Below are 20352 nucleotides of genomic sequence, written 5' to 3'. Positions count from 1 at the left end.
TACAAAATGTATTCCAGGATAGTTTCATTGCATTTACTTTGGCACAACCAACTCTTAGTACACCCGCCGATGTTCGTGAAGTTTTTATATATGAGTGCATGTTGCTAAACGTGGTCCGCCATCTTGACTTTTTCTCGGGGCTGTAGCAATTTCTGCATGCAATGAAGTTAAACAACGTTAAATTTTCGTTGCGTAAAGACAGCATTCTTCATTGCATTTCTGTTGCGTTATAAAACTTCACCCTAAACGCGCCTAAAGAAGTTTAACCTCAAAAACGCAGGTGATGATGTCAGAGGTTCATCGTTGAGTCATTCACAAGCTACGCCTTCGGTACTCCTGTTGGAGAAGCCTAAGATGTACATCAAGTTCTGTCCCTGCCCGAACACGCCCGAATATTCACCTTCGGCCAAACCTCGGGATTTGTTTCAGTTTTGCGCAGGAAAAATGAATTCAAATATTAAAAGTGGTCGGTTAGGTTAGCTACATTAAAACACTTTTAAAACACTATGGACGGTTAGTTATATTAGTATAGCTACATTTTAATAAACAAAGAAATATAAATTAATATAAATAAACTCGAGGTTGGCCGAAGGTGAATATTCGAGCGTGTTCGGACGACAGAGCTTGATGTACATCTTAGGCTTCCCCTCCTGTTGTTCGGCTAGCCCTGAGATAACCATAGTGCCATATTGTTAAATATAATCATAGTTATGTTTAAAAATACGGATATACTATTACCGTTTTCCCTAAAATGAATACTTTTCGTACGTGTATCACGCTCGACATTAATTTAAATAATTGTGCGTTAAATATTTTCTATGAGTTTCTTATTCTTTGCTTATTTGCAACATGTGAAGACATGAATTTGATTGTCACTGAGGTTAGATATTTAATCATCACTGGCGAATTCTGAAGACTCCCTCATATTTTTTTTTTTTAACGAAGTGTAACTTATTTTGACTGTCTGAAAACATTTCTATGATATAAACTTTTTCCGCGAGGATACATTTCAGCTTTACCGTTTCACGTGTCATGGAATTATTTTATAAATTATTAGTGTAAGGATCTAACACAATGGAAGAAATTCTAAACGTATGTATTAATATAAACAATAATTTTGTGTACAAACTAAGTTGATATAAAATAAGTCTTTTAAATGTTAAATAATCATAACTTAGTTATTACCAACATACCATTGGACAAATGTTTACGTGTATTAATTTAATGTAAATGTAAAAATAATTTTCAAACATTTTGGTAGTCGGAGTCTAGTATTTTAAGCGTATAAGGCAAAAAACATAAAACAATTTTTATTTCTGACGTATTCTCTAGTCATTTTGTAAATAGACGATGTAGGTTTAGTTACAAGTAGTTATAATTTTATTGGTTAGTCATGATATGATAACTATATTTTTAATACCGTAAAATCGTGTAAACGTTTATTTGGTTAAGGTACTTTATACATAAAATTCTGTAAAATCCTATGAATGGTCACACAAACGATCACTTTCAGACAAACATTTTCGCTACTGTATTAAATAACTTTTTTTTTACGGAAAGAATATACAATCTACAAAAAATAAACTTTATTATACTATATGTTAGTATTATTTTGGTGATCTTTAAGTACCGTACCCAACATTAACTTTGTTTATAGCGTTCATAGCAAGGGTTTGTGAACCCAAAATCTTTTCAAAAAATTGAGTTATTTTTCCACAATGTGGTTTTCACCTTGTTTAAAACAAGGAAAACTCTCAAGGGATAATTCACTTCAGTTAATTAATTAATAATTTGCCCCGCTTAGATGGCACTCTGGCCGGAGATGGGAAATCAATTCTATCGGAAATACCATACCCTGTTTGGCAAGTTGGTAAACATTATTTAATAGTTTACAAAAAAATGTTTTATTTAGATTGCGTATTTTATTTACAAAAGCACTTAATGTGTACATAAACCCATATCTGTTTAACCCTGCAAGAGAGCCATTTTAACTACCGTAAATAATGTCACTAAATTTTAGGCTTGTCGTTGCAAAAAAACGCGTTAATAGTAAATTTTGATACCATAGAAAATATTTTCTTTACCCAGGCATTTATCATACCTTAGTAACACTGACCATTTAAAACTAGTTTGCGCTTAAATTTTATATATGCTTCATATTCCCAATACATCTCTCTCTATGTTTATACTTATACACAGACATGAATAAGCGAAATACCACTCACTGACTCCCTCATCATGAATTCTCTGGAACCGTAAGACCTGCAGACTTGTAATTTGGCACTTATATTATTTTCGCTACTTAACGATATTACGAAAATAAGATATTTCGGGGCATTAAAAATCTGAATTTTACGTTTTGCAGCAACAGGTTTTACATATATTAATTTCGGAATGTATATTTATTTTGCTAAGTAAGAAACAAATAAGTACGTAATTTACGAAAATCATCTCCCAAAAGGTGACGACGTCTACGCGAGATTTCATGACTAAAAACAAAATTTTCTCTTTCGCACATCCCTTTCAACAACATTTCGGTGAAATATCGACGTGATGTCGTTATTGCAATGTTTATTATTTCTTCGTCTCCGTGGCAACCTCTTTACGTCGTGTATCGCCCGGGGCTCGACGGGTACTTCAGCTATAGTTCTCTGTCCCAAGAGAAATTCCATCACATGTCTTCTACTTACACATTACCACGTGATGACTTCCCGTCCCCATATTGCACCACGTATAAAGTAACACTACGCCACTTGCAGTGGTACGAGCTAACTCGGGCGACGTGGCGAGCCCCATCCAGGAGAAGCCTTCTTTTCACAGACGAGAGAGCCAAAACCCGAAGTTCCCCGAAGTTCATGTTTTTTTTCCGTATCTTCAATGTAGCTATTAAAAAAATATATATTTTTAGTTCTTATTTTAGTTTTATCTTAAGCACTGCACGTCCATCCCTGAGTTGGGTTTTTGCATATTTCGTAACGAAATGCCTAGTTTGTAAGTCATTTATCTTTTTTCTGTTTTAGTTTCTTAGTTTTTTAGGTGCTGACTGGCGGCGGAGTGAGTGGTCAGTGCAACCACTCACCACCAGGGGCGCTTGCGTCCCTGGTCACTAAATCCAGTCCTGGATAAAAAGCAAAGCCGACTACGAGTCCAAGTGCCCAACCCCCGCATGGTAGACTCTTTTCTACTCTGTCCAACACTTCATCCAGACCATCCTCTGTCTCCTGTAAATTCCTACACGTAATGCATGCCAATTTGCATCCCGCATGAATGTTCCCAGGGTTTTCCCTGTGTCTATGCAGGTTTTACCTGGGCCCAACCTATCTCTAGTTATAGTCTAGATTTAAGAGTGAGGGGAGTTAGTCATGGTGCCAATCGCTGCCATGGCTGGCCAATCCCCTCCTAGCACATGATGCATGCGACCCTCTCCTTGCATGGCTAATCCCAGCATGACTAGGCGTATAGGCTTCGGCCTGAGACGCACCTAGGTCCCTCCCTAACCCGGACCCCTCCAAAATACACTTAGTTTTAGTTAGGTTAGGAAAAAAAAAATTAAAAATCCTAACAAAATCAACCGTCCACGATATTTTAAAGTATTTACAACGTAGCTAACCAAACCTAATTGACCATTAGTATCCTTTTATCAACACCGCCATATTTATTTACAACGAACCAAAAAAAAAAAAACCGAAGATGCACTGTCTTGTCTTAGGAAGCAAACTGTGTTAGTGCCAGCGTTGTTGTGTTGCCCAGAATAGTATTATGTTTAGTTTCATGGCTGGGTTCTTCTGTGCATCGCTGAGTTGTCGTGTTGCTGTGTTTTTTCAAGGTTTTTGTTAGTCTGTAATTTTTGTTCTTCTTGGAACTGTTTTCATCTGTACTGAAACACAATTTCCTTCTAATTTATTCCACATAATTATCTGTGCTGTGTGTGTACTTGAAATTTGGCATAGGCTAATTTTGGGCTTGTTTTGTCTTTGTACTTGTGCATGAAATTAAATTTTGTTATATATTGTGGCATTTCTATGACAAACAGCGATTGCCAGCAATTGCGTATGCCAATAATTGTTTTTAAATAAATAATTATTTTCAACAGCTTTATACGCATAACACTTTCTTTGACACACAGCATCTTTTACACTATATGAAACACGTGAGTGTGTTCATGTTAGTGTAAGGTGTCTTGATGAAAGCATTTGGACATACGCCATTGCTAAGCACATGTATGTCTGTGGAAGAAAACTACAAAAAACACAAAAGACAAAAACACAAATTAAGCAAAAATTAACTGTTGTCAACAGGATATAAACACCACATAATTTTTCATAACAGGAATATGGTCAACAAACAAAGAAAACCAAAGAAAAATTGACTAACGGAACGAAAAAACCCTCGAAAATGATGACAGCACAAAAATATTTAACCCAATTTGTGTTTTTGTCTTTTGTGTTTTTTGTAGTTTTCTTCTACAGACATACATGTGCTTAGCAATGGCGTATGTCGAAAAGCTTACATCAAGTCATGCACTCCCATTGCACAAATCTTTCAAAGATAATATCTAGTGTAAGGTGTATTTCACCTCGTTTTTTTTCTTCTAAAGATCAATATTAATTAATAATGTGGAATGGTTTCAGGAAGTCGGTACGTACCCGCCGACCCCCGCGCCGGTCTCGGAGACAGCGCCACCGGTGGAGCTGAAGGAACCACCGAGTGGCGTGAGTGCAATCGCCGTCCAGACGACATTCCTCACCGGAGACGTGGTAGCGCCGCCGTACAGTCCGGTAACCTGCTGGAACCTTGCACCGTGACACTTAGTTGATTTTTGACGTGACAACGTCTAATAAATCGATGAACGCCGGCTACACGCACGATAAAGTTTCCCGTTACGCACATTGTCCCGTTCTCCTATCATCGTCCTATCCTTAACAGAATAACACAGATTGGAAGAAGTTAAATAACAAACATGCATAAAAGTTATATTTAATATAATCTCTTCGTTAAAGTAATAAAAATATTTGAATGAATGAGTGCAAATAAAAGTACATTTATCAATTAAATTGTAGATTTCATTTCACTCCTTCTTTGTTTCCATACAAAATAGTGATAATTAAATAAAAATGATTCAATGTTATTAATAAAAGTTTGCAATCATTTCATGAATGTTTTGTTATGACGTCACGTTAAACTATCGTCCGTAAACCGACTTTACAGACAACCAATTTTTTTTGTAAATGAAACATTAATGTTTTTGGAAAATTACAGATATTTGTAAATTTGTACATTTTCATGAAAACAACTCTATCACCACATAATAGTGTTTGCAGTAATACTGAGTACAGATTCTTAGGCAAGCGTATATGCTTGGTTTTATCCCAGCAGCTCCAATAGTTAAAAAAATATTTCCCAACATTCCCCAGAATATCTATTCAGTATTAACTGCGTACATAATAAGCACAATACAGAATACATACATACAATACATATCAGAAAAATGCTAAATAAATATATGCTTGAATGAAACAATCATTTAAAATACAAAAATCGTGCGTCAATTTTCGTAGGAAACACTTAGTACTGTTACGATTTTACCGCGGATTCGTAAAGGATAGCCAAATTAAATATTTTATTACACACGCAGTTTTATTGATGGCCATTACTTATGTCTCTTACAATTTATCTTCTAAAATGGCAAATAATCATTTCACTTAAAAATAATGTTGCTTCCTCAAGTCACTCGTTTTCACACACCGCACACCTCGCTGGGCCGCACCTCTGGCGCAACTCTCGCCGCAGAGCCCCTCGTGGGTCTCCGTCGCCGCACTCCGCCGCCGCCGACTCACTTGCCTTCGCCGAGGATTCGCTCGACGCCTCGCTCGAAACTTCGCTCGGGACTCCGCCGCGCCCGCGCCACTATCGCCCGGAACTGAACTCTCTGCCCTGGAACCTTCGTCCAGGGACTTCGCCGCTCTATCGCCCGGAAGCTCCGCCGCGGGAGAACTCCCGACTTCACTCTGACTGACTGAACTCTCTCTCTCTCTCTCTCTCTCCGAGGGCGCCGTCCTCGTTTTATATATCAGCCACCAGCCATTTCCAGAACTCACGAGCGTGGCTGGGGCCTGTCGCGTCATTCCGCGCCGACACGACGGTAGAAATCTCTCGAAACACGTGTCGGCGGCTCGCGTAACTCCGCAGCTGTCCGGTGTCAGTTACGTGTCAAAGGCAGGGCGCCGCGCGGGGAGTGGAGGGAAGGAGAGGGGAAAGCGACAATCCTTGTAATCTTCCAGGCGCGCGCGGCGCATATCATGTTGCGGCAGCCGCCATCCAGCTCTGCACCTGCACGTGTCGCGGCCTTGCCCACGTTCGTAACAGTATTATCTCGAAAAACTTATTTCACATATAAAAAAAATCACCATAACCATGTGTTAAAAAGTTACAATATCTTTCTTGCAGTACAGTATTCTAAACTTTTTCTTGGCAACTAGATTACAAAGCAACCTTTTGCAAAAGTACAGAAAAATTGTTGTGCCTGGTGACTTCAATCCTGCAGTACTTCTGAGACTAGACATGGAACATCACCGCTCGCCCTGGAGATGGGTGTTGAACCAGCGAACAGTAAACAGCCTAATCCTGTTGCGTCTCAAAAAGACGACTCTGAAGAATGTGGACGTTAGCCTTAGCGTTATTTAAATTCCTATATGAAATAATAGTTGTTGTAGTAAAATAATTTTATTAATACTTTTTTTGAAATCCAGATGGTGTAGTAATTTTGCATTTTTGAAATATATGAAAATATATTCTGAGTATTAATATCTATAGAAATTTTTGGAAGGGTGTTTAACTCATAAAAAATACAGTATGTCCATAAAATAATCCCACAGTTGTAAAATGAAATAGTATCGACTGTAAGTGGTGTAGACTGTCGGTTCAAAGTCACAATTAAATAGTAACTCAGTTTTTGTAGTTTGATTGTAGTTTTCTTGCTTGCAGCGCGAAAGAAAGGCTCTTTTCCCAATTAGTAGAAGGTGAACATGTAAAAATTATTTGCCAACAGTTTGGAGTCCCTCTTCATTGGCATCTCTTTATACGAGAGTGGTTGAACGTCAAAGTCTCAGACCTTTGGATTGGTCGTAATGGTTGAGACGATAAAGCTATTTTACGCTGGCCACCACGTTTGCCTGAAATATCACCTTGCAATTTTTTTTTCTTTGGGTCCTTATGAAAGATCGTGTCTACGTTCCGCCGCTACCTAATGGTTCACCAGAGTTGAAACATAGAATTGAAGAGGCTATTGCTTCCATTACTCCGGACGTGTTAACCAAAGTGTGGGAAGAATTGGAATTAAGCTCGGATGTTCACATATATAACATTTGTAAGAAAAAAACTAGGTGAGTTCACTTTCAATTTAATGTGTGATTTGTTGTAAATAGTCTAAATTAAACTGTTATAATATACAATTGAAACAGGGACATTTTTTTATGGACAGGCTGTATATTGAATCTAGTTTCCAAAAATTTATACATCCTGTAAAAAAATTATCTTATTTAAAAATTAATCTGTATTCTTTGCTCTTAAGCAGTTGTTACATAAAAAATTGGTTGTCTGCAAAGTCGGTTTACGGACGATAGTTTAACGTGACAACGACATAACAAAACATTGATGAAATGATTGCATAATTTTATGAATAAAGTTGAATAATTTTTATTTTAATAATAAAAGAATAAATACTTGAAATTATACTAGTAATCAGATTTTTAAAATGCAAAAATAGTTAACCTTTATTGCCGAAATTGTTATTGTAATAAGCAATGAAAACCACATTAACTTCTCACTCCACTTTATAAACAGTCGACGAAACAGTTCACGTGTAGATTACTTGTAATTAATTTAAAAAACTGGCGTTTAGCTATAAAGTTTAAATATAATTATGAACAAGTTTTCATATAAATAAACTGTAATCAAATATCTATCATCAATTTTATGAATCACCATAATTTTTAGTCAATTGTAACATAACCTATTATTACTGCACTCGCCGACAGCGTAACGTAACACAGCGTAACGGAACAATGAGCGTAACGGGACACAGCGTAACGGAACAATGTACGTAACGTGACACTTTTTTGTGCGTGCTGCCGGCGTTCATCGATTTATTAGACGTTGTCACGTCAAAATTTTTTTTTGCCGACAGGTTGGCAGTTTCGTTCTCAGGCTGATCCTCGTCATGCTGACGATCATTGCCTCGTACGTGGCTGGTTACTACTGGAACTACATCGAGCAATGTGAGATCTTCGAGCAACTCTACGAGATCACCCAGCGGTGAGAAACAATACATTGCAACCAGGAGCGCGTGCAGAACTTGCTTCAGGGCGGATATGACCATTTTCCCGCTTCAACTTCCCATTTTTTTTCCTTTTGCTGGCGAGAAGGATACTACATTTCGATAATTTTTTTAGAATTTCGTGTTTAGAGGGGATAGAGGCCGATAGGGTGATATTTCATTACATCCCTCTCCTCTCGTACGCTTCTGATGTCCACATGCTTCATCATGCATTTGTCAAAACGCATATTGCTTTAATTTTTATTGAAAATCTAATGGAAAATTTTCTTTTTCACTACCAAGCAAGATTTGATTATAGGAATTTCTTAAATATTCCGAATATCACATTAACATTGGTACATTTGCCAAACCGAAAAAAAAAATGTATTTGTTTTTAAAAAAAAAAACTTCATCCAATACAAAGGAATGGATTTAAAATATTTTAAAAAATAGATTTTTAATATTTAAATAACCTTATCAGTTCCTCAAAATTGTCACATGTTAACTGTCAGTGCCTGAATCAAGTAACACACACAACAAAGGAAGAGCATTAAGCGCTTTTTTATTTACATGCTTTATATTAGCTTCACCTGTATGTTTGTCCGCCGTCTGTAACTCTGTCTGTCCGTCTGTAACTCTTTCGACTAAGAGTGAGTGACTCATCACTGTAAAATGTCCCACCCATTTCATTACGTTCGTTAGCCGAGCGGTCTAAGGCGCGCGACTTCTGTGACGTCAGCTTTCGGATTCAGCGAACGTGGGTTCTACTCCCGGCCACGCCGAAAAAGAAAATGTTTTTTTTTTTTTTTTTCCCCGGTAAATTCTAATATTATATCCATACATCTAACTGTAAATGATTCGTAGAGACTTTACCATTTCTTTGTGACGTTGCAACTCCAAATAGTTATCTCAGATGGTAATAGGTAGTGTCGGTAACTCATTTCCCTATGATAATTATACATAAATATAGTTTAAAAAACTAAAAAAACATGCTTTTAAAGAATATCAAACTAAAAAGTTAAAAATAAATATAGTTTAAAAAACTAAAAAACATGCTTTTAAAGAATATCAAACTAAAAAGTAAAAAATAATTTTAAAATTAAATTTATGACAATAGTATATAAGCAATACTAGTATAAATGAGAAAAAAGCATGGGGCGCTTAATATTCAAAAAATATGGCACAAAGCGCCTCAAGCTTTTTTCTCATTTATACTAGTATTGCTTATATACTATTGTCATAAATTTAATTTTAAAATTATTTTTTACTTTTTAGTTTGATATTCTTTAAAAGCATGTTTTTTAGTTTTTTAAACTATATTTATTGTAATGGGATGTTTTTAAACATTACTGACAAAGCCTAGTGGGTAATTCCATACAGTAAAATAGCACAAAAAACATATTCACAACATTTACCTTAAAGTATTTGATTACTGATTTCAAGCCCTGTTAAAACTTAAGTACTATACAACATTAGAAAAACATTACGCAGATAAAAACACCCACGTAAATAATATTTATTTTTGGGGAGTCAATACATGTGAGAAAATATTGTACACAACTTTATTTTTAATTAATACAATAGGGGTCATCAAGTTTTAGCACCAATAGGAACCCAACATATTCTGCTCTTCTAATATAGAATAAGCTGATCAAATATGTTGTTCAACAGTCACTGGCAATCTCTCGGATAGATGTAGTTATGGATTGGGGCCATTCTCACTTAAAATGTCATTAACTTGTTGACCAGCTACTTACCAGTGTACCTTGTGTGTTCGAGCACGTTTCCTTTATTAGCGCATTGTCGGTGACATGGCCTAAAAGGTTTCTTTAATATTTAAGTGTCCCTTATCTTATTTATATTGTGCATTACAGTAATATCACATCGATTAATCAGTATTTATTTATCACATTTGAAAATTCATTTTATAATGATTGTTGTTTTGCGTGTAAATAAAAAACTGCCCGCTATAAATTTACACAGTTAGAAAATTCAGTTTGTTAAAAAAATTATTATTTTGGTTCTCAAAAAATATCCTTTAATTATTACTCCTCCGGAGAAATTTAAGTTGACTGTCGAATAGATTTGTAATATAATTAAAGTGTTTCTTTTCAACCGGGCACTCACAGACATGACGTGACACAGAAGTTGACTTCCAGGTATTCGCACACAGAATCAGACGCGGTACGTCACCACAGAACTGTCACTATCAGACACGAGGCGAAATCATCGAATGACTGATCCAACTTGGGGCGAGTACAAACTAATTGACAACAAACGTAGTGTGTTTATAGCTGATCAGTTAAAGACTGTTTTTCATTGTTATATTAATTTCAGCAAATTTTCCCAGTACTATAGGAAAGTATGTCCGGGCACTGGCGTTGGCTGGCGCGTGGTGAGTGGTGACGACCCAGCTCTGACGTCACGGCGGCCATCTTGGATGACCTTGACCTTGAACTTTGACCTTAACCTTGACCTTTGAACTTCAAATTAGCAGAAATTTGCCCAAATTTGCCCAAAATCATCAAAATTGCCAAAATTTCAATTTTTTTGGGAAAATCTTCTGCCGAAAATTCTCAAAAAATTCCACAAATCAAAAATTAGGATTTCGAAAAACCTCAAAACACTTTTTGCCTTAGAAATAACCCAAATTCCTAAAAGAGGCTTAAGCATCCATGTCTAAAGCCTCTGATAAGCCTCTGACGTCATCTAGGATTATGACCGCCGTATTGAATGATGACATCACCGTTGCAATTTCCATTACTGCCGCCATCTTGAAAATCCGTAATTTGTATGTTATAAAATCGGGAAAAATTTTTTAATTTATAAAAAGAAATTAAATAATCGATAGAGACCGGAAAAATTCGCGGTTTCATTTCGCGATAGGCTAGAATCCAAATGTATTTAACCTTTTGCTGCTTCAGTGATTGGACCACAGGTTGTCTGAAGGAATCAGAGCCAATTGAACAATCCTGAACGAAATAAGTATCGAATCAAAAGCATTCTAGTTAATAGTTGTCACGAGTCAGTAGCCAATGAGCTGATGTAACTTGTCCGAGTGCATGGAGGATCTCGGAGTCCGTCCTGCAGGTCGTTGAATTTGCGAATTTTTCCGGTCCCTAATAATGGAACTTGATGATGTGAATTGGCGGCGGCGCGGATGGTCCCCAGGTGGCGCCGGGCGCTGCGGCCGAAGAGCGAACCAGAGGAGGCCTCGGCGGACAGTCCCCCCGCCGCCGGCGTTGAGGAGGAGTCTTCACCCTCGAGGTCCCGGGATTCCCCGGTGTCGCCGCCCCACAGGCCGCGCCCCTCCAGGCGCGGGCCCCCCACCCTGCCCAAGCCGCGGCGCCGCCACGTCCTGGCGCAACTGCCGCCCGTGGCCGAGGAGGTGGCCGATCTGCTCACGTCCGAACAAGTGGCCAGTCTCTTCGCGTCGGGGAAGGTTGCCGCCACACCGGTGGCCGGAGAGTTGTTCCCTCCACTCATTGCCGCCGCGCCGATGGTGGAGGAGGTCGCCACTACACCGATGCCTGGAGAATTTCCCACCCTCCCGGCGGCTGAGGTCGTCCGCCCACTGACGGCTGTACCGGAGCCCAGTCCCGCGACGGCCGAACAAGTGGCCAATTTACCGATTGATAAAGAGTTGGACACCCAGCCGACGGCTAGGGAGTTGGCCGCCCCACCTCTGGCTCCTCTGCTGATGACCGAAGTGGCGGGCACGTCGCCGATAGCCGAAGAGTTTTCCAGCCGTCCGACGGTCGAAAAGGAGGGAATCCCGCGGATAGCCGAGGAATTGGGCACATCTTCGATGTTCCAAGAAGCGGTGACCGGGCCCGCGATGGCTCAACAAGTGGCCAGTCCACCGGTGGCCGAAGAAGTTTCCGGTCAAACGATGGCCGAAGAAGTGACCGATCTACTGACGGATAAAGAGCCGGCCACCGCGCCGATGACCAATGAGTTGGCTGCCCCGCCGCTGGCTAACGAGGTGGTAAATCTACTGATGGCCGAAGAGTTTGACAAACTGCCGATAGCTGGAGAATCGCACACCCTGCCAGTGGCCGAGGCGGTCGTTAATCCGCCGGTGGCCGAAGAGGTGGGCACGAAGACGGAAGAGGTGGGCACTCCACCGATGGCCGAGGATGTGCCCACCTTGTCCGGCGCAGATAAGCACGTCCCTCGAGGTTCGTAATTATCGTGTAGAATTTTGTTAGTATATTATTTTTTGTCTATATGTTGGTAATCTTTTTTTTGTTTCGCTATCGGTGGCGACCGCTATACATTATGTAAATTTGGCAATTAAGTGGTTGTATACGGGTAAACATCATTAATTATAAATACATAATAGAGTGAATATTTTTTTTCCCAGAAGTAATGAAGAGTAGTAAAAAGAAATTAATTTCGTATGAGATTAAATATGTTATTTATTCATTGTTTTTTTTAATTTACGACTAAAATTTTCAATTCAAATTTAACTTATATTTTTTATTTACTAAATGTATTTTTAAATATTGTATACAAAACCGAATTATGCTAATATTTGAAATTATTTTTTTACTTGCTTGGTTTTTAAAAGTAATACCTTCTTATTTGGCTTAATGAGTTTCAACTTTTAGTAAGGAACAGAAATACAACGAAGTACGCGAGTACCATCATGGTGACGTCTAATGCGCATGTTCTGAAGCATCGAGAGAGATTTTGATCAGAATCCAGATTCTCCTTTATGTAGTTGCCTATCAACGTCGTTATGTTGATGCGAGGTAGCTATTTTGTCAAAAGGGAAATTTTGGTCAATCTAGAGGTACGCAGAAGTGTATAGTAATAAATATATACCAATGCGTTTGTAGTTAAAAGCGTGTGTGCGTTTATGTTCTATCTGCACGAGCCGAAGTGGTCCAGACAGCTGCGTGTGGTGGTGTTAACCTGTACCTATAGGTATAGTTGCTCTCGTGAACATTCGGAGACGTACCTAACGTACAAGTGTGCCAAATTAAGTTTTTGACGTGACAACGTCTAATAAACCGATGAACGCCAGCTGCACGCACGAAAAGTGTCCCGTTACGCACATTTTCCCGTTACGCTGTGTCCCGTTACGCTCATTGTACGCTTGCGCCGCATCTATCTCTCTTCCACTCGATTGGAACAACCATCGATTTGACTTTTTCGAGGCAGATTAAAATTGAAACACTCCCATTCGTTTCCTACTTTTCCTATCATCGCCCTATCCTTAACAGAATAACACAGACTGGAAGAAGTTAAATAGCAAACTTGTATAGAAGTTATAGTTAAAATAATCTCTTCGTTAAAGAAATAAACATATTTGAATTAATGAGTGCAAATAAAAGTAAATTTATCAATTCAATTATAGACTTAATTTCACTCCTTTGTAACCATAAAAAATAGTGATAATTCAATAAAAAAAATCAATGTTATTCATAAAAGTATGCAATCATTTCATCAATGTTTTGTTATGACGTTGTCACGTTAAACTATCGTCCGTAAACCGACTTTACAGTCAACCAATTTTAATGATAGAAAAACTTTTATAAAATGTTAAATGAATTTTAATAGTCATATAAAATTTATATACTCAACTTTAAAATTTATTATAATTAAAACATAAATGTAGTTATATGAATAATTTATTGTAAAACTTGTTCGAAATCACGAAATATAAGCAGCAAATAACTTTAGAATATGCCTCTACTCGCTAAGGGGGGCCTTTTTATGAATGTATTTGTTTTAGTGAGGTATGACGCTCCTTAGATCTTCTAGCGCGGTATTATCGCCTCTAAGCGCAAGGCTCTGAAATTGAGAGCTAACTTCTCTTTTAAAGAGGATAACTATCATATGTGAGAAGTAAGCAGGACTTTATTTGGCGGATAAATGAGTCCCAAAAGTGTTTTCAAGAATCTTTAAATTATGTTTTAGGTTTAAAATTTTCTGAAAGAACACGTGTTTTGCCATTTTTACCCTCTTAAAAATACAGTTTATACAATTCATTATAATTCTGGGATTACAAAGTGTATACACAATTATCTAAACCATTTTCTATCGCTTCTCTTAGGGTCAGTATAGTAGATATTTTACAAGGATCTAGATTTGAACCCTACTACTGAGCATAACTGTTTTTTTTATAGATTTCATTATTGCTTTTTAAAACTCTAAAGTTTAAGATAATTTTATTATTATTTTTACTTATTTGATTTGCTAAATGTTAAAAAATATTAATGATATTTATTTATTTATCTTAATTTTATAATATATGTGAATACATTTTCTGTCAGTCGGTTTCATTTTTTAAAACTAAGTAGACACATACACTATAATTTTGACCCTCCTATCTCATAAAATTTTTAAAACAAAATTTAATACTTTTTAAAAAAATTTCTCTGAAAATTTAAAATAGACAAAAACTATCTGAATTAAAAATATAATTCGTACTCCAAACTTTGTTAATTTCTATACCAAAACATTAATATTCTATAATGGAGTTATTAATTATTTTAAGTAAGAAGCCCATTTTAACTAAATAAAGCTCGGACAGTAATAAGTTCTTCAATCTATTTGTTAATATACATATAAAAACGCTATATCACTTATGCTACCAAATTATTTTCTGAAACAATACTTATTTAACAATTTTTTTTATAATTTTTGTAACTATATTTTTCAAAAGAGTTTAGTGGGTCAAATCACAAATAAGCATACTTATTTTGCACAAACCGTTTATTCATTAAAATTATATATACATTTTATTTTCCTTAAAAAATAAAAAAATAAACTTTATTGTTGTGAACAATCTTATTTAATTAGGTATAATGTAAGTTTAAGATGTTAAAATATGACCCGGTTTTCAAATTGCACCCACCCATACCTTATAAACATATTTTAAACACTTTTACTACACATAAAAGCCCAAGTTAAATTTTAAACCTTCCATTAAACATATGTTGTTGTAGTGCTTGAGTATTTCTTCTATAAACAACGACGCCTGAACTAGAGTTGGATTTATTTTGGTTATATAAATTACTGCTAATGCAAAATAGCGTTTATTCCCGGGTAACTTCGAGATTAGTCTGCTACCAATAATACATAGCGATCAGCGCAGTACGCACCAAAACTAGCAAATCTAGGCTTTTTTTATTTAAATCATATTTAAAACCCATAAAAAACATATATTCTAAAAGAATGGATGAACTTGGGTTTCCATGGTTTTTATTAAATGATACATTAAATACTAAAAGTAGTTTTAAGACGAAGGCAAAAAAAAACTGTTTATTACATGAAATTTTGCTTTCTGTAAATGCTAGGACTGCCAAAACAATGCCTTGAATTTAAAAAAAATCATTAAATATAGACTTGTTTAGTAAAAAAACATTATAACAATACTGGGATAAAATATATTTAGTCTTAGTGGGTTAGGTAAGTGCGACGCTTGCTTGTGATTCTAGCGCAGTATCGCCTCTAAGAACAAGACTTCGAACTAGTGCTCAATCTTCTAGTTGTACAGATAATAATATCGTATTCCAGTAGTTACCATTACTTTATATGGTGGATGATTAAATCCTTAAAAGGGTTTTGACCCTGTTCTCACCAATTTTTTTGACGTGACGTCTAATAAATCGATCAACGCCAGCTGCACGCACGAAAAAGTGTCCTGTTACGCACATTGTCCCGTTACGTGGTGTCCCGTTACACACATTGTTCCGTTACGCTATGTCCTGTTACGCTCATTGTACGCTTGCGCCGCATCTATCTCTTCCACTCGATTGGCATATGAATCTACTATTTTATTAAATAGTTTAAAGCGGGCTTTTCAAAAGTAGCTTTTAAATATAGTACATTAACTAAACTATAATTTCATCAATGTTTTGTTATGACGTTGTCACGTTAAACTATCGTCAGTAAACCGACTTTAAAGACAACCATTTTTTTAAAAATAATTTTCCTCTTCTAACTTTTAACTTATTGATCCCAATTACTGGCAAGTCAAGTCAAAAATCTATCTCCCAGACCTGACATGCTATGTTGCAAACATATATTTACCAACAGGCTCCAGTCTATAAGCGCCTCGAGGAAATAACTTAATATTTAAACGTGGGCGACTAAAACAATCAGATTATCTTTGAAAGATTTGTGCAATGGGAGTGCATGACTTGATGTAAGCTTTTGGAAATGTGCCATTGCTAAGCACATGTATGTCTGTAGAAGAAAACTACAAAAAACCCAAAAGACATAAACACAAATTAAGCAAAAAAATTGCTGTTGTCAACAGGATATAAACACCAATTAATATTCCATAACAGGAATTGATTTTTTGTAGTTTTCTTCTACAGACATACATATGCTTAGCAATGGAGTATGTCCAAAAGCTTACATCAAGTAAAACTATCATGATAATCGCACCAGTTCAAAAGTGTTGACTTCAACGAGTAGCCAAAGCTAAGTCATTTTTTACTACAAAAAAAAACTACGGAAGCTTTATTGCAAGCGATATCAAAATAATTGTTTTTGCAAGAAGAAGAGTTCTAATTCCATTTTAAAATTTTTTTGATGAATCTTTAATTGATGTTTCATGCATAAAAATATTTTCTGAAAATACGCATTTTTGAACTTTACAATATTTAAAAAAAAATTCAAATGGCCACCGGTGTCAAGGTCAAAGGTCCAGGAAACGGTAATCCAAGATGGCCGCCGTGACGTTACAATCCAAGATGGCGCCCCGACAATCCCCAATCCTCAGCCTGAAGCCTGGGCCAGTACCGGCTATAACACACTACTTCTATGTTTAATTCCTGTTTGCACAAGTGCGTGTCTTTCATGCGAACCTGACATAACATGTTTCATGCATTCGATAACGTGAGTAAGTACATACGTATTTATGACTTTGTTTTAAAGAAACAGAAGTCCGCCATTGAGGAATTCCTAAAAGGTTTCTGTAAAGAGACCCCAGTGAGACGTGTTGGCAGTTGTGAAGAGGTGTGTGTGTGTGTGTGTGTGTGTGTCCAGGCAGGCGAGGTCACTACCGGCGGTGAGCTTGTTCGCCCGAAGGAGCACCAGGTCCGGCACTAGGCCTCCAGCCTCTGCCTGGAGCCTCCAGGAAGGCCTGGAATACCTGCCTGGAGCCTCCAGGAGTTCCTTCCAGCGACTTTCCCGCGGCGCCTGCGTTCCACTCGTCGACCCGAGACCCGCCAAGTTCTTGCAATAAACCCACTGCCTCCGAGCTGCTTGCAGTCCACATGTGCTTTATTTTAATTGCAGTCCACATACACATGGAGACCGGAAAAATTCGCGGTTTCATTTCGCGACAGGCTAGAATCCCAATTGTGTTTAACCTTTTGCTGCTTCAGTGATTGGACCACAAGTTGTCTGAAGGGCTCCGTGCCAATGAATAATCCTCAACGGAAGAAGTATCGAATCAAAAGCATTCTAGTTAATAGTTGTCACGAGTCAGTAGCCAATGAGCAGATGTAATTTGTCCGAGTGCATAGAGGATCTTGGAGTCCATCCTGTAGGTCGTTGAATTAGCGAATTTTTCCGGTCCCTACATATACATATTTAAAGAGGTTATGAAGCATTATGGACAACACTACTGAGTTCATAAGACCAACCATTAAAAAAATGTTTTACAGCTACATTTTATAAAAAAAGTTTTTTTGACATATATATTATTTAGTATTTTAAAAATGCTATAGAGTTTATATTCGATTTTAATTTTATTTAAGGTTAATCTTCAGGTTCAAAAAAATTTTTTTAGTGATTTTTAACACTTTTATCAAAAGATTAAAAAAATTTTATTCTTAGTTGAAGATCACACTTTAATTTTAAAAATAATATTTAAATTATGAAAGGTTGTTTATAAACTGTAGAAAGTAGAATTGATTTTAATTAATAAAATTAATTTAAAACAAATTTATACGTTGTTTATTACAATTTTTTATTGCATTGATAAACAATATCGTTAACAATTACGTCTTCTTTAATCAATATTTACCCTAAAATATCTAATGATCATATTTAAAAAAAGTTTTTGCTTTTTTTTTACACTATTACAGGCCAACTACTCAAAAGAATGATTATAAATTAATTCTTGAAGTATTGTGACATAACATTCGGTTGGTTAAATCGACATAGGTTCACATTTTTCTCACCAATGCAGCTTTAGTGGTTTTTAGTTCGTATGAAATGAAGTTTTTGTACCAGGAAATCAAAACTGTAAGTTGTAAACTTGAACTTTTAATCACTGAAACTAAGAATTTTTTTATCGTCACCAAATTCAAATTATTGATGCCTTATTATTCTTATCATATAAGTATAAGTTTTGTCAAGCACTAAGTCTTTAAGTTTTCTTTTATTCGAGGTGAGAAATTTTTTAAACCTATTAAGCACTATTTTTAAGACTTCAAACGTGTCTATTTTATAAAGAATTTAAACTTGGACTACAAGCACAAACTAACTTTTATTAACACCCCAAGTCAGCCTTTTGAGTAGGTATCTTTAAATATTACACTAAGTAACTGCAAAAAGAATTTTTTTGGGGTTAAGCAATATTGTTTAGGAAAAAATTTTCGTTTCAAATAAAGGTGCACAATATTTTTATTTATAAAGACAATTCATATATTTCGTCTGAACTGTGCTTTTCAACCCGTCACGTAACCAATTTATAGGAGCTGAAAATAAGCTTTCAATTCCAGAAATATATGACTATAAGGGTGTTATGTAAAGATTTATTATCCAAATGAAGTATTAAAACGTTTAAATTCGTCCAAACAATAAAAACACAAGATAAAAATCAAAAGATTAAAATACATTTTTAATCTATGGAAGGGAACGCAGCGAAATCTACGAATAAAAAACTTTATCAACAAGCAACGTTAAGTGTATTGGTAGATTCATGACCATAGAAGTTAAAATAATACTTCCAAATTTTTCTTCCACAAATTTCGTGCCATTAATTTTTCACTTACAATATCTATGACAAAATAAACTTTGTGACTTCCCACATTTCATTTAAAATTATTTGTTTTCTGAAATAAATCTTTTTTCAAAATTGTTGTGGCCGTCCATTCCCATCCCCATGGCAAGTTACAACCAGAAGGTAATGTAGCGACTTTGTTCAAAATTCTAATTCTAACTACTGCCAACAACATCAAACTGGGTACATTGTAATGCGCTTCTGTGGTCAGAAGTTTAAAGGGTGTCAGGCTTCGCCATCTTGCGAATTCAAATATTTTCATAACGCTTGCAATTAAACTTCCGTGCTAATTTTTTTTTTTGTTTTGTTTTACATGGCATATGGCTTACTTTTGCTACTTGTTGAAGTTAACTACTTTTAAATGGTGGGGTTATCATGATAGTTGTAGTCGTCCGCTGGAAATAACAAGTTATTTCGTTGCAGCGCTTACATACTACGGCCTGTTAGTAAACATGTGGTTGCAACCAGACATTAAAGGTCTGGGAGATATGATTAATGCCACGAAATTTGCAACAGTTGGTAGAAATGGGAAGCCTAAGATGTACATCAAGCTCTGTCCCTGCCCGAACACGCCCGAATATTCACCTTCGGCCAACCTCGGGTTTACTAATATATATATTTATATTTCTCCGTTTATTTTAATGTAGCTATAATAACCTAACTAACCGTCCATAGTGTTTTAAAGTGTTTTAATGTAGCTAACCTAACCGACCACTTTTAATATTTAAATTCATTTTTCCTGCGCAAAAATAAAACAAATCCCGAGGTTGGCCGAAGGTGAATATTCGGGCGTGTTCGGGCAGGGACAGAGCTGGATGTACATCTTAGGCTTCTCGGTAGAAATAGTTAAAAATTCGGATTACAGCAAAGATATTGGAAAATCCCAGACGGCGAAGCCTAATCCTGCTTAACATAGATGATAAGTGGCACAGACCACACGCACAAGAATTTTCCTGTTTTAAAACAGCATTTATAGTTGTTTCAACATAAAGATAATTTTTAGGGACACCTCCCATACCTAGGTTTTCTCTCGAGCCTAGGAGTAAACAAGATAAACCAGCAT

At 36.4% G+C, this 20352-nt stretch overlaps 1 protein-coding gene across 1 annotated transcript; it reads left to right on the top strand.

The window, feature by feature from the left end:
* The first annotated feature begins 962 nt into the window (after nucleotides 1-962).
* Nucleotides 963-17554, top strand: LOC134539870 (MAGE-like protein 2). Its single transcript, XM_063382215.1, has 5 exons — nucleotides 963-1092; nucleotides 4632-4778; nucleotides 8186-8313; nucleotides 11486-12495; nucleotides 17324-17554. The coding sequence occupies exons 1-5, from the start codon at nucleotides 1075-1077 to the stop codon at nucleotides 17347-17349; spliced, it is 1329 nt and encodes a 442-aa protein (XP_063238285.1). The 5' UTR covers nucleotides 963-1074; the 3' UTR covers nucleotides 17350-17554.
* Nucleotides 17555-20352: the final 2798 nt, after the last annotated feature.

Source organism: Bacillus rossius, chromosome 16 (assembly GCF_032445375.1).
Source record: "Bacillus rossius redtenbacheri isolate Brsri chromosome 16, Brsri_v3, whole genome shotgun sequence".
NCBI classification, from domain to species: domain Eukaryota; kingdom Metazoa; phylum Arthropoda; class Insecta; order Phasmatodea; family Bacillidae; genus Bacillus; species Bacillus rossius.
Note: the sequence above shows the minus strand (reverse complement) of the source record. Positions and strands in the feature narration are given on the sequence as shown.